The following is a 14,150-nucleotide window of genomic DNA, read 5'->3' as shown; positions in this document are numbered from 1 at the left end:
GAAACAACTTTCATTTATAAAATATTAAGTGAGATATGCATATTTTCTCTAAACATCTCAACCTATATTTCATAGAATCGTATATATATATTTTTTAAAGATTTTATTTATTTGACAGACAGAGATCACAAGTAGGCAGAGAGGCAAGCAGAGAGAGAGGGGGAAGCAGGCTCCCCACTGAGCAGAGAGCCTGATGCGGGGCTCGATCCCAGGACCCTGGGATCATGACCTGAGCTGAAGGCAGAGGCTTTAACCCACTGAGCCACCCAGGCGCCCCCAAGTTCGTATTTTATAGTTCAAAATTAACATGACTAATTTCTAATGAATTTACTTTTCATCAAAATATATTCATACATATAATTTAAAAATTCATATAACTAACCTCTTTGAGTGAGATGTCTTGATTTTTTTGATTTTATACCAATTTCTTTTGTTTTCAGTTCATATATAATAGAAGAAACATGTTTACTCTGTTCTCTAGAATTTTTTAAATAAACAGGAGAATGTATAATCTGTGGAAACAAAATAAAAGCAATGATAACCACAATAATGTCTGTTATATACTTTTTTGAGTTCTCAAAGAACTCTCATATTTATTATACACTACAATGATTGATTTTATTTTTTAAAAAATACCAAGAAAAACCTGTGATATAGGCAGAGTTAGGAAAAGAGCTCCATTGTATATGATTTTGATAAATTGTCTATTAAGAGTTAATGATATACTTTGGACCACGCTTGAAGGGAGACTGAGGGGAAAAGGGTCCTGTCAGGAGGGTGCCATGGCAAAACAAAACAAAACCCACCAAGAAAAACAAGGAATAAACAAAGAGAAGAAAGACTGTGTTGCCAAAAAATCCGAAAGAAAGATTTAGGTTAAGAGAGGGTAGACAAAACTATTTTATAGAATACTAAAAAGGATAGTAACTTTGAAAGAAAGATAAATGGGACCAGAATTATCACAGAATTATCACAAATCTTTTTTTTTTAAGATTTTTTAGTTTATTTATTTGATCACAAGTAGGCAGAGAGGCAGGCGGGGGGGGAGGGTAGCAGGCTCCCTGCTGAGCAGAGAGCCTGATATGGGGCTCAATCCCAGGACACTGGGATCAAGACCTGAGCTGAAGGCAGAGGCTCTAACCCACTGAGCCACACAGGTGCCCCGAATTATCACAAATCTTAAAAGTACAAATGGATCTTGTATGTGTGGAAGGAATAACAAGCAGAATATTGAAAAAGAGCTTGGTGGAGAGTTGGGGGCACTATCAGACGTAAACTAAAAAATGTCTGTAAATTGGTTGGGAATATTTTAATAATTAATACTGTGTTGTCTGCTTTTGTCTTCACCGTCTATCTACCACAGTGCAAAGGATCCACCAGGTCATCAGAAACCCAGGCTTTTTCAAAGTTTATCATCTCTTTCTTACCCTCTACATGGCTTCTATCCTCAAGGTTTACTCATGAGTCAAGATAGCTACTAGAGCTCTACACACAATGTCTGTATCTCAGTCAGCAAGATGGAGGAAAAAGGTAAAATGACAAAAGGAGATAGGTCATGTGTCTTAAGGTACTTTCCCAGAGGTCCTTCAAAAAACTTGTTTATATCTTATTGACCACTCATAGTGACAAAGGAGGGGGTAAGCAAAGCAGTCTTTTTGGTAGGTATTTTGCTGCCTGGAGTAAAATTTCAGGGTTTTTACCAAGAAAGAAGAAAAGGACAGATATTGGTAGGCAACCACAGTATACAACAGAGAAAAAGATCAGAATTTTGGAAGGGGATATACATTTGTATTTTGAGATACATTCCCAGGGACATTATGCATTCATTCCTTGATGAGCACCACTGGCCTAAATTCTAAGGACTCAAAAATGTGTATCTTCAATAGTATTCCTTTCTTTTTTTTTTTTTTTTTTTTTTAAAGATTTTATTTATTTATTTGACAGACAGAGATCACAAGTAGGCAGAGAGGCAGGCAGAGAGTGAGAGAGAGGAGGAAGCAGGCTCCCCGCGGAGCAGAGAGCCCGATGCGGGGCTCGATCCCAGGACCCTGGGATCATGACCTGAGCCGAAGGCAGAGGCTTTAACCCACTGAGCCACCCAGGTATTCCTTTCTGAGTTGTTTCCTTTTTATGTAGTACCTATGAGCTGTGCCCCTTCACTCTGGAAAATCTCACAGACATCTCATACTCGATAGAATATAATTCCTATCTTTCCTCCAAACCTATTATAACTTATTTCTGGTTTGGGTGAATAGCGCCACCTTCAACCAAGAAGATGAGAGTCACATAAACTCTCTAATATGTGACAGCAGATAGGATTTTGAAATTAAAAAAAAAAAAAAATCATTGTATTCCCCCTACCTTGACCTGCCTACTTGTCCAAACCTCCTTTATTCTACAATTTAGGAGAAACACTTGGATATGTTTCCTGGTGCCCTGTATTTATAATTTTCTGCTTAAATTCCTATAATGCACAAAACAGATGTATTTAACTGAATAGCCTTGAGTTTCTATCTTTTAAATTTTATACGTGATATTCTCTAATTTATTGAAAACAATCTGTCTTTATGCAATGACTCATTGTGCAAGAATTTTTTAATGCTCGTGATGGATACTAGGTATTATGTAGTCCTGGAATGAATCTCAGTTATTATTCTTTACTAAAAATCCTTCACTAGTTATCTCACATAATTTCTTTCCATTATTCCTATGACAAAAATACTAGTTTTTGCTAGAAAGACAGGTAAGCAGTTACTTCTGAGCTTATACATTCTCCTTATATTAATTTTTTTTTTCTAAAGTTTGTGAAGGGGGCGCCTGGGTTGCTCAGTGGGTTAAGCTTCCGCCTTCAGCTCAGGTCATGATCTCAGGGTCCTGGGATCAAGACCTGAGTTGGGCTCTCTGCTTAGCAGGGAGTCTTCTTCCCCCCTCTCTCTCTGCCTGCCTCCCTGCCTAGTTATGTCTGTCAAATATATAAATAAAATATTTTTAAAAATAAAGTTTGTCAAGAATAACTATAATATATCATAATATCAACACATTATCAAAATATAACATTATTTTAAGTAATATTACTGCTATTCTCACTTGGGTCCAGTTCTTTCTATTAAACAAAGTATTACAAAAATAATGTAAACTACTCTTCTGCAATCAATTATGTAAAATTCAATTGTAAATGCTTCTTCAACCTCAAATTCATGTATCAGTCCTCTTCAATTAGTTTTCTGTATCATTATTATTGTGTTTTCTTACTTCTATAAATTTTGCTCTATTTTTATAACTACTGTCTCTCTCTACTAACAATGCAATTCATCCTACATTAAAAATCATCCCCAATTCTATATAAACCACAAAAATGGACCCTTTCAAATATAAGGATATGTTTAGCAATCTATTCCTAACACATATTCTTCTGTATTTCCCTGAAAGAATAAAGGAAATTTTTAAAATAAGTGTGTATCTGTCAAATCTGAGTATCCAATCACTATGGAGGTCTGGGGAAAGATGGCGGAGAAGTAGGAGACCCTATTACCCTATTTCAACCAGTCCCCTAAAGTGAGCTAATTATGTACCAGGACACCAGGACACTCTGAACACCCATGAAATCAGCCTGAAATGTAGGAATATACACTTCTGGATCTTGAAGGGGGCAGAAGACTCCAGTGGAGAGATAAAGCAGCGTAGGAATCTATCACAAATAAAATTAATTTATAGAATCATGAAATTTAAAAATTGGGTACTGAAAGAGCACCTGGGTGGCTCAGTCAGGTGAGTGTCTTCCTTCAGCTCTGGTCACACACCCAGCTTCTCCCTCTCCCTCTGCCTACAGCCCCCCACCCCTGGTTTGTGCTCCCTCTGTCTCTCTTTCTGTGTCAAATAAACGAATAAAGTCATTTAAAAAATTAGATACTAAAGTTTTACATTTTTAATATTTTTATCATATTTAAAAATTAAATGTATAGTTAGTAAATTCCTTTCAGAAATATATTTTCTTTAGTTCTTCCACTTACTCTTTTTCATATACCTACATGCCATTCCTTGTCATCATTTAAAATAATTTTCCTTTCCTTGGCTTTTATAAAAGAAGAATCTGTGATAAAGTTTGCATATATGACAGCGAAACAAATCTAGGAAGCTGAGCATCTAAATCCCTAAGTAAACTGAGACTTACACAGGCTACCAAGGTAAAGAAACTGCGCTTTTCTGTATACATAGTACAAGAAGGAAAAGACATGATATGCCCCTTACTGATACTCAAAATCATGAAGAAGGAAAAGTTATCAGAAGACTGAGGATAATCTAATAAATATCTTGTTTTCAATAGCAGAAAGTCTATTCTATTAACTGACATACTGTAATCCCAATACTGGTCCTCAATAATCTTATAAAGTAAAGTTAAGGATATTTGGTAGCATTTAGAAGAGGAATAAATCACCAGGGAGGAGTATAAGTTAACAAGTGAATACATCAGATATAATTTCATTTTTAACAGGGTCAAAATTAACTCAGCTTCAAACATCCTCTATATGATAAACCTTTATTTCTGTAGTATGTTCAGATAAATGTTTTCACAACTTTGGAAAGATAACATGATTCGATGCAGATCAGAGATGTTGAGTCATCACATGAAAGAGAGTAAGGATTCATAAAATGATGCAACCTGAAGTGAGATCTCTAATGTCATAAGCAGACTTGTTAGCCCTATAATGATCAATATTTATGCAAATTATTTGAATAATAATAAAAGGAAATGTTTATGACATTTTTAGATGAGGTGTCAAAAGAACAAAACCAGTTAACACAAGATAGAAATTTTAAATATTTTCAATAGACAGGAACAATCAACCAAATTAAACAGATGAAATGTAATAGAAATAAATTTTACAATTGGGCAAAATGCATTTCATCACTGTAATATTAATGTAATTTAAAATCTTGAGTGATAAGAGGATACAATATTGTAATTAAAAGAGCAAATTAAGAGTCCATTGTAGGATGACCTTATGCTATGTTAAGCATTTTATCTAGAATGAAGAAAATCACACATATTACCATATGTGTAATATGACCATATGCCTTACCATATTAATTTCTGATGAGAATCATAGTTGAAGCACTATGTCAGGTCAGGGCAACATATTTTCAGATGAGGATAGATAATCTGGAACGTGAAAAGACAGCAGCCTACCTACTAAGTTATTTTTAAAGTAAGCCCTACATAAATAAGCCATATTTAAGTCCAGAGTAGAAAAGAGACAACAAAGATGGAGATTCAGGCTTCATACCTTCCCCAATTACCACCTCCCTCCTAATTACCTAATTACCACCTTCTAAAATGATAGCAGACTCTTATTCAAACCACAAGAACTTAGAATTTTTTCTCTATTTTATGCTCTTTCCTGAAACTCTTTATCTAAGCCATCAGCAAATCTTGACAATTATACTTCCTAAATGTATTTCAAATCTGTCTTCTTCTCTTCCTTTTTTATATTACCTCTCTAGTCTAAGCTATAGTCACCCCCTCTAACCACAGATGGTTTTCTGTTGGCTTCTGCCTTCACACCAGATCTTACAAGATTCAGTTACATTTATCAAAAGATAAATCTGATCATGTTTATTTTTAGCTTTACATTTCCTGATTGCTGTCCAAGGTGCCAGTCCTTACTATGAGCTTGAAAAGCCAGCAAATATGGCCCTGGGTCACATAGTCAAATTCACTTCATTCTACTCTTGACTTTATTCATCATACTCTTACAACATTGGATTTCATTCAGTCCTTTGAACCCAACTCAAAATAATCTACTCCAGGCCTCAGGTCCTTGTGCAAGCTCTTTGTTCTATCTAGAATACACTCCTACACTTTTCGTGACTAGCTTCTCTTCCTTGAGGTCTTAACTTTTATCTCCTCAGAAAAACATTCTATGGCAATTTTATGAGAACTAGAACTTCTCCTATTACTTTATCTCAGCAACCTATTTATTTTATTTACATTTATCACAGATTTGTTCACTTGGATTATAACTTGGTTTTCACTTTTTTTTTTTTCCTAGAATCCATCTAGTTCACCAGGGTAAGGACTTTGCTTGTCTTCCTTACTTAGTGCCAAGAATGGCCCCTGACTCTCAGCAAATATTCAATAATTATATGCTAATTATTTATTACACAGTAATAAATAGTAGCAAAGACAAGTACTAGAAGGAATGAGTGGAGGTTTAGGAACTTTGGTTCAATATACTACAAAGTGAAACTCCCTTTTCAGAGTGAGACCGGCCAGACATAATTTAAAGACAAATTCCTAGCTTGCATTTTTTAAAGGATTCTATCCCAAATAACACTTTCCAACATTTTCTCTTTTAACCCTGAAATCTCCATACTGTACAGTTACTCCAAAGCTTTTTACTCAGCAACACTTCTACAGCTCTTTCATCCCCTTTTTCATCATGTACATCAACTTAAACTCTTAATTTTCTAGAGTCTCTTCTACTTAACCATTCCTCAATATGTTACATGTACAAAAAGCATAAACATAATCATCTGGTAAGAATAATTATACATCTACTTGGGCACATTACTCTACTGTCTGTTGTTCTACATCACAATAAACCAGAGAACCAAAATGGCAATGATAGAGCTCTCCTTTGACAGTACTATAGAAAAGCTAGGAAAAAATAATCTATAATAGCTACAAAAGCTGGGAAAGATATATGTATATGAATTAATCTCACATAATCATAAGAAAAAACTTTCAGAACATTACTGAAAATTGGACTAGATTAACTGTGGTGCTATAGAACTCCCTATAATTGACAAACTAAGTACGTGCTTGTAAAATATCAGATGGATGACTGTACCAAATATTTATTTTCCCCGAGAGATGATAATTAACATTTAAAAATTGAGAAGTGGTGACTTTCTAGACCAAGGGTAAATATTTTATACTAAACTCTTCTGTCTCAGAAAATCAAGATTCATTTTCAACCCTTAACAGTCTGAGTTAGTGTTAGTTAGTATTCTAAGACTGTAGTTTTGTTTTCAGATTATGTATTACACAAATCAGAGCCCTTTAATTTTAAAGCATATTATAAGTCTTTAACCAAAGCAGATTAACAGAGACTCAATGTTATATTATCTATTCGTATACTATTTATACTACAGTTGACCAAGCATCTGCTTTGTCTACATTATATATGGTCATTGTAAGGAGGCTCCATTTGAAGCATTATCTCAAAAACCTCTTTAGAACCATTAGTTCTTTGGTATCCTACCACCTATTTTCTCTTTCTTTTGTTCCCTTTCCTCTTCCCAGCTAAGACATCATCTTTAAAAGTGCTAACTTTAATAATATACTAAAACCCAAACTAAAAACTATCCTTTTTCATCTGAATGAAAACTGTTAACTCTACTGTTTAGCTACATAGCCTCTCATTAAGTTTAGCAAGCAATAACTTCAACAGAGGAGAGGCTAACATACACTTGAACTCTGCTTTTAAGACTAAGCGATGGTTAAAAGGGGGAGGGGAAAAAACATGGAAAAAGGGGAATGATTTAAAATAAAGTTTTATGAGAAAAATTACTTTTTAAAATAGTTCCCTAGAAGCAACTGGCAGGTTTAACTGCTATTTGAAAAACTGTTATTATCTTGTATTTGTTCCCAATGTTACTTTATCTTAACAGAGATGACTAGAAATGATAATACTCTGGATACATGAGGAAGAGAATTCACAAAGGATGACCTGGATAAACAAATATAGGACACATAGTAAATAGAGAAAGAAGTGTGACATTTCTCTTCTATACAAAAAGTAGCCATGGGAAATGAAGGTGACTGAATATTATATTTTGCTGCAAATTTCCATTTAAAGAACACATGGGGAAAAAAGAATAACAGGTATGTTCCCTCAGTTAAAGAATGGTTAAGGTCTAAGGTCCATCATTACCAAGATTAGAGGTGTCAATGTGTAAATTACTGAGGCCTACTCTGTCTGCTACATTCCTGTGGATACTTGCTAGTAGCGGTTCTCAAACCCTGTAAAAAGAGATGCTGCAAACTTCCATAAAGATTTTAGAATAGGTTATAATTTCAAGTTGAGAGAACATAGTGCTAGTTCATTAATAATAATAGTTGGTATTAGATACAGTAGGTAAAAGGCATGAAAACTTTTACAGTATACAGATTTATGTTTCTTTAAAAGTCTCATTATTTGTATATTATATTTTATATATTAACATATTAAATATATATTTACTTATTATTTACATGACAATGCAATTCTATTTGAAGTCTTATTTTTTACTAACATATTGATTATACTGTCTGATAGCCAATGTATTATATAGTAATAATTTAGAATAATTCAACATCTGGTTTACCTAAAGACCACATTTTTAAAAGTGTGTAACTCTACAAATATTATTTTGTTTATAACTTTCAAAGCACTTATGCATTCTACCTTATATCATAGTTAAGTACATTTCTCACCCCTAGAAGAAATTATTCTCTCTGAGGACTGGGTCTGTGGTTTACTTATCTCGATATCCCTGCACCACTTTTTGGATTGGATTCTTCAACCTCTGTTGCAGTATCAACTCACAAATAACAAAAAAGGATTGAGAAATTTGATTAGTTTATTCAACAAATATGTATTGAGTGCCAACTACATCCATGGCACCATGCTAGGCATCAGTACAAAGCTATTATTTTGTGAATACTTAAATTGTAGACTTCTTGAAATATTTCATAACTTAATGATTAATATTCTATGTAGATATGGAAAACACAGGAAGCAAGATAAGAAATTCAAAGTGAGAAAAACTTTGTTTCCAATTAAGTGATTTGATTAAACTGAAACTGAGGATATCTACAGAGAGAAAAAGACACAGAGAGGGAGAGAGAGAGTTGAGAACATAGGCTTTAATGGCTTAATACTAAATACGTTCCTAATAAGAATCTGCATTTATTAATCCTCATGTGTTATTTAGTTATGATTTTTTTAAATCAGTAAATCTAATCATTTTGAAATGAAAAGAGACAGGGTATATATTAGCAGTATAGGTTAATACTGCTAAAGTGATCACCAAATGAGACAAATTCATATGGTGGTGTAAAATTTAATGATGGGCAACAAAACAGAATTTTCTAAAGAAAAGAAAAAAATCTTTTCCTTACTAGTAACATACATAGCTCAAGAGTCTATATTTCTGTGTGTATTTAACAGTGTGCACATATATCAGAAGAGAAAAAAGAACAGATAGAGACTGCCAACATTTTACTGATTTTTAGGTTGCTCTCCTTTACCCTAAGTATCTTAAGGAAATCCAGCATTTTAGAGAGTGTATATGTTTTAAATTAGGGTTAGAATCCAAGGAAGCAGTTCTCTCTCTCTCTTTCTCGCGTGCACGCGCGTGCACACACACACACACACACACACACACACACACACAAAATCCTCAATAAATTAACAGAGTAACCATATACATAATTATGCTTCTAAGTAAAGCACCTTGTAACCAACTTAAATATGCTTTATGCATACATATTGATAAACTATCAAATTGATTCAATAAGAATTACTTGGGTAATATTTTCTGAAATTGAAGTTTTAGCCTCCCACAACTGGGAGTAATATACTCATTTGGGAGCTTAAAATATTAGTAAATATTGTTTCATATAAGCTTTTATTACACTACTAAGGACTAAAATGACTATTTCAAATGCAGTTTAATTATGTCCTTTCCTTCTGAATGCTACATATGTGCTAGGAACTGCGGGGGCGAAGGGGGAGAGACTAAGTGCTATCACTGACCCTGGTTAGCCATCCCGAAAGTTCTATAGGACCAGTACAAATCTCTGGGTTGGCTTGACTACAGAGTATTCAGCACAACATCTTTAACAACCTCAGCTCTACTGCACTTATAGGAAATATTTCAGGTATGGTCCAGAGTTTATTATTTACATGAGGTCCAGTATTGCTGTGGCTGAATAAAAGGACTCAAAACTATAGTCACTAAAACTTTAAAAGATACAAACAGGCTTATTTTAGGACTGTAAGTTATTAGAGCAGGTATTGCCAGAATTTTTAAATTCATTAAACATCAACTGAAGTATAAAAAAATGCCTGCAACTTACTATGAGTCCCTCCATGCTTTCCAGGTGAATATTGTCATTAAACACCCATGCTTAGATGGAATATCTCTAAAACGATCCCCAACAGACCAGAAAGCAGCAGTGTGATAGTTAATATTTTCTAAGTCATGGAACTTAAATTTATTATAAGAAATTCTATGTCAATTTCTAGATGACTCATAAAACACTAATTTTTGTCATTCAAGGCACAGATCAATATTGAAATACATAGAAACAGACACTCTCTTACCTTGAACAAATAAAAATTCATTCTAAGTAAGTGGTAAAGAATGGGTCATTTTATTGATTTTGTTATCTTTTTTATTAGAAAAAGATGAACAGCTTGAAAATTCTGAATTATCAGTTTTGTAAAGCAAAATTTTTATGATGGTAAGTTTCACTGGATTTAAAAATGGTAATATTAACTTTCTTGTTTGAGGAAGTAAATAATTTCATGATCATTTTTATGCAAGTTTCAAACTGTTAAAATATCCTGGCTTGGATGAATTACTAAATGTATTTCTCTTTTCAACTTTACACTTATCTTGTGTGTACAGCTGATATCCCTAGTGTCCAATCAGAGACAGGCTTTCATCCTGTTGTCCAGGGATGTGCACAATTCCTTTTGACACTGATGAGAGGTAAATACATAAATCCAGCCCACTTCAGTGAAAATTGACCCATAATTTTTTTTTACCCTGAAGAAAAATACAGTGATAAAGTTTAAAGATGGAAAAAAATACAGTTAAACTCTTGAGGTGTACCATTAGTTAATGATAGTCAGCAAATATTATATTTTGCCTTGAGACAGAGAGCTCCAGATTTGCTTTTAGGTGCTCACGAATTCTAATAATCATGGTTCTATGTGATAGCAAGAAACCTAAAAGTATGAATGATAGTTTTTTACATTTCAATGAATTCAAAAGTTTAAGTTAAAAAGGAAAGACATGCTTTTTATATATTTTCTCCTACATCTACTCTTCACTGAGATGTTTCTTTAAGAAATGAGTATGGGGGAGCGCATGGGTGGCTCAGAGGGTTAAGCCTCTGTCATCGGCTCTGGTCATGATCCCAGGGTCCTGGGATGAAGCCTTGCATCGGGCTCTCTGCTCAGTGGGGAGCCTGCTCCCCCCTCTCTCTCTGCCTGCCTGTCTGCCTACTTGTGATCTCTCTCTGTCAAATAAATAAATGAAATCTTTAAAAAAAAAAAAGAAATGAGTATGGGCATTTCCTATATATTTAGCAATGGATAATATCCATTATTTCCCACACAAAGACTATGCCCCAATTAAAAAAAATGGATCTTGTATAAGACTCTAATATTGTCTCTGAACTAGTATTTTCAAGATTTATCAACATTCTTAAGATCTGGGGGAAAAATAACTTAGCATAGTGAGTCAGATCAATTGCCCCTATTCCAAGTACTCTACCTCTAACTGTATCAAAAAGAAACATGCTGCAAAAAGTTAAGGCTCTCCATTTTCATTTTCTTTAATCATTCATTAAAAATCAATTCATTAATTTATCTATATAATTTGTTTTTAGTTTTTTTTTATATAATCAGCCTATAACATTTCTGGAATAATGAATTTCATTACAATGACCACAGTGTAGAGTAACCCCTTTATCTTCTTTATCTTTGAAAGATATTCTAAGTTCTAGTGTAACAGCACTGGAAAAAAAAATGTTTTATATACGTAGTTCATAACTTTGTAAGATCTTTTTGCAGTTTTATTTTTGACTTGCATCTTACTTTCATCTGTCATCTTTCAATGATAACCTTATTTCTTCCTGCCCACATAGAAAAAGCTCAATGATAAACAGATTTCTGTTAGCTACTTTCTTTATAGTAGCATGGTGGAATAATATTTTAAGAAAATATAATAAAATTATTCCATGAGTTATAATTCAAAATAATATAAGTAGAGTTTAGATTATACTTCTTTTAAATGCAATAAATAGTGTTTTCAATCAGTAAATATTTGTTAAGTGCCTCCTATGTGCATTTCACTGTGCTAGATAAAGGGTGGTAAAACAAAATAAAATACAACCTGTCATAAAGTGATTTATTTTCCTAGAGTAAAGACATCCACATAAAAGTCACTTTCCAAGGAAGCAGCATATAAATAAATTTAAGTAGAAACATACACAAGAAAAATAATAGTAACCATACTCCAGTCAAATCAGGAAAACGTACTTACTTAATATTGAAAAAGACCAAATCTTGGTACTGGGACATTACCAGGGACTTTATTCTTTTGTTTGATGCCGCAAGCTGAAGTGAAGATAGACAGATAGAGAGGAACAATTCTGGGAACAACCACATTCTTAAACAGAAAAATAAGTAAAGAGATTCTGGGAAGGAGGTTTTGGCCTTGGTGCCAAGAACTTAAGGTGAATGAATGAAGGCATTGTAGTGCCTACTTTATGTACAGAGCATTTGATGGATATTGTAGAAAGAAGGCAATGTGCTAGAATGGAGGTGAATTGGAAGGAAGACACAAAACAATGCTAAAATTTTATATATCAGCTCTATCTATGAAAAAGAAAAGACTTTCCTTCAATAATTGGCTAATTCGTAGCAGCCAAGATCAAATATAGTTAATTTTAATACTGGAATCTCTCACAATAGGCAGCAATGGTTCTGTCTTGAAGAAAAAGCTGCTGATGAGATACACTCTGTTCTGGTAATTACCCTTTCCCTCCTTTGGAGCTATTAAATCCTCAAATACAGACTCCACTCTCCAATTCTAGGGCCTGAGATAAGAGACAATTAGCTTCTCTGGAGCAATACTTAGAGTTCCATATTAATTTACATTTGCTCAAAGCCTGCCACATAATTCTGGTAATTAATTTTTTATCTTCTTCTCAGCCTTCATCACTCTATTTGCCTTTGCCATGTTTCCCAGTTCTAAGTTGACATCTGCCTTGGGTCATTTCCCAAGCCTTCATTCCAGCAATGCAATCTCTAACACCAGTTTTCTTCTTAAGACAGTCCTTTAACACAGTGTCTATGCCTTGATACTTGAGGACAGATCTCATTAATACCAGCTTTCTATTTCAACCTGACCCAATTTCAATGTTGCTAAGCTTTTCACAGTAGTTCATCAATTGTTGCTAGACATGTGATGGTGAATAAAGGTGACAGTACTCATTAGATGTGGAGCTACTTACCAAACTGACTCTCCTTTGCTAGTTCCTCAAACCATAACCATTCTGTGTCTCCTGTACTACTTCAAATTCTTTCTTAATTAACCTAAACAGTTTTACTTTAATTAAAATACCTTTTCCTGTGAATAATAAGATAAAATGTAAATGTTCCAATTTGAATGCCAATTGTAAATACTGTAAATGTCATCAGAAGTTTGAGCTCATTGTAAAGCATCCTGAGGAAAGTGGGAACATGAATTAAGCAGATATGAAAAAGTAGATGATGCTTAATTTACATAAGGAAATCATGTGGCAAACAGGTAAGAATAAACAAAGACTGGAGATTGAACCAGTTGAAGTGTACTGTTTATAACAGAATAATGAGAAAAAAAACATTGAAAAGATAAAATGAAATAAAATTTAAAAAGGCTCTGAAATCTATAGCCTCTTTTATGCTCTTTCTTCTTTCATCTGGAAACCTTCCTACATTTTCTTGTCATCTCTCTATGATATTTTACTATCAAGAAAACTTTAGTCTGATGGCTATAAGATTTCAGACTTTACTCTCTTCTTTATATCATAAATAAAACAATTAAATAACCATTCTAACATTTGGTCACCCACCATCTATACAAAAGTTTGAATAACAAATGTAACTTGTTGATTCTAAGTAATTTCACAGGTATAACAGCACATATGGTATTAAAATGTAGAGAGACTATTGTTTGCCAAATAATCATTTTAATTTTAAGCACAAAGGTGAAAATCAAAATATCCATTAACAGCCCTACCCAACTTTACTTTCCACAATTCCTCTCATAAATCTCTTAGTATAGTTAGGATAGTTTCCTTTCCGTTCACATATCTTCCAAGCTAA

General features: G+C 33.6%; 1 protein-coding gene across 3 annotated transcripts in view; it reads right to left on the bottom strand.

Annotated features, from left to right (window-relative positions):
- LRRIQ3 (leucine rich repeats and IQ motif containing 3) overlaps nt 1-14,150 on the bottom strand; it is a 225,671-nt gene that overhangs the window by 80,711 nt on the left and 130,810 nt on the right. For all 3 annotated transcript variants that reach the window (XM_032301745.1, XM_032301743.1, XM_032301744.1), the window contains one exon: nt 383-512. In XM_032301745.1, coding sequence (XP_032157636.1) covers nt 383-512 — 130 coding nt within the window. The remainder of the gene's footprint in view (nt 1-382; nt 513-14,150) is intronic.

The sequence above is a fragment of the Mustela erminea genome, chromosome 10 (genome assembly GCF_009829155.1).
Source record: "Mustela erminea isolate mMusErm1 chromosome 10, mMusErm1.Pri, whole genome shotgun sequence".
Taxonomy (NCBI): domain Eukaryota; kingdom Metazoa; phylum Chordata; class Mammalia; order Carnivora; family Mustelidae; genus Mustela; species Mustela erminea.
The sequence above is the reverse complement of the archived record's forward strand: the minus strand, read 5'-3'. Positions and strand labels throughout refer to the sequence as shown.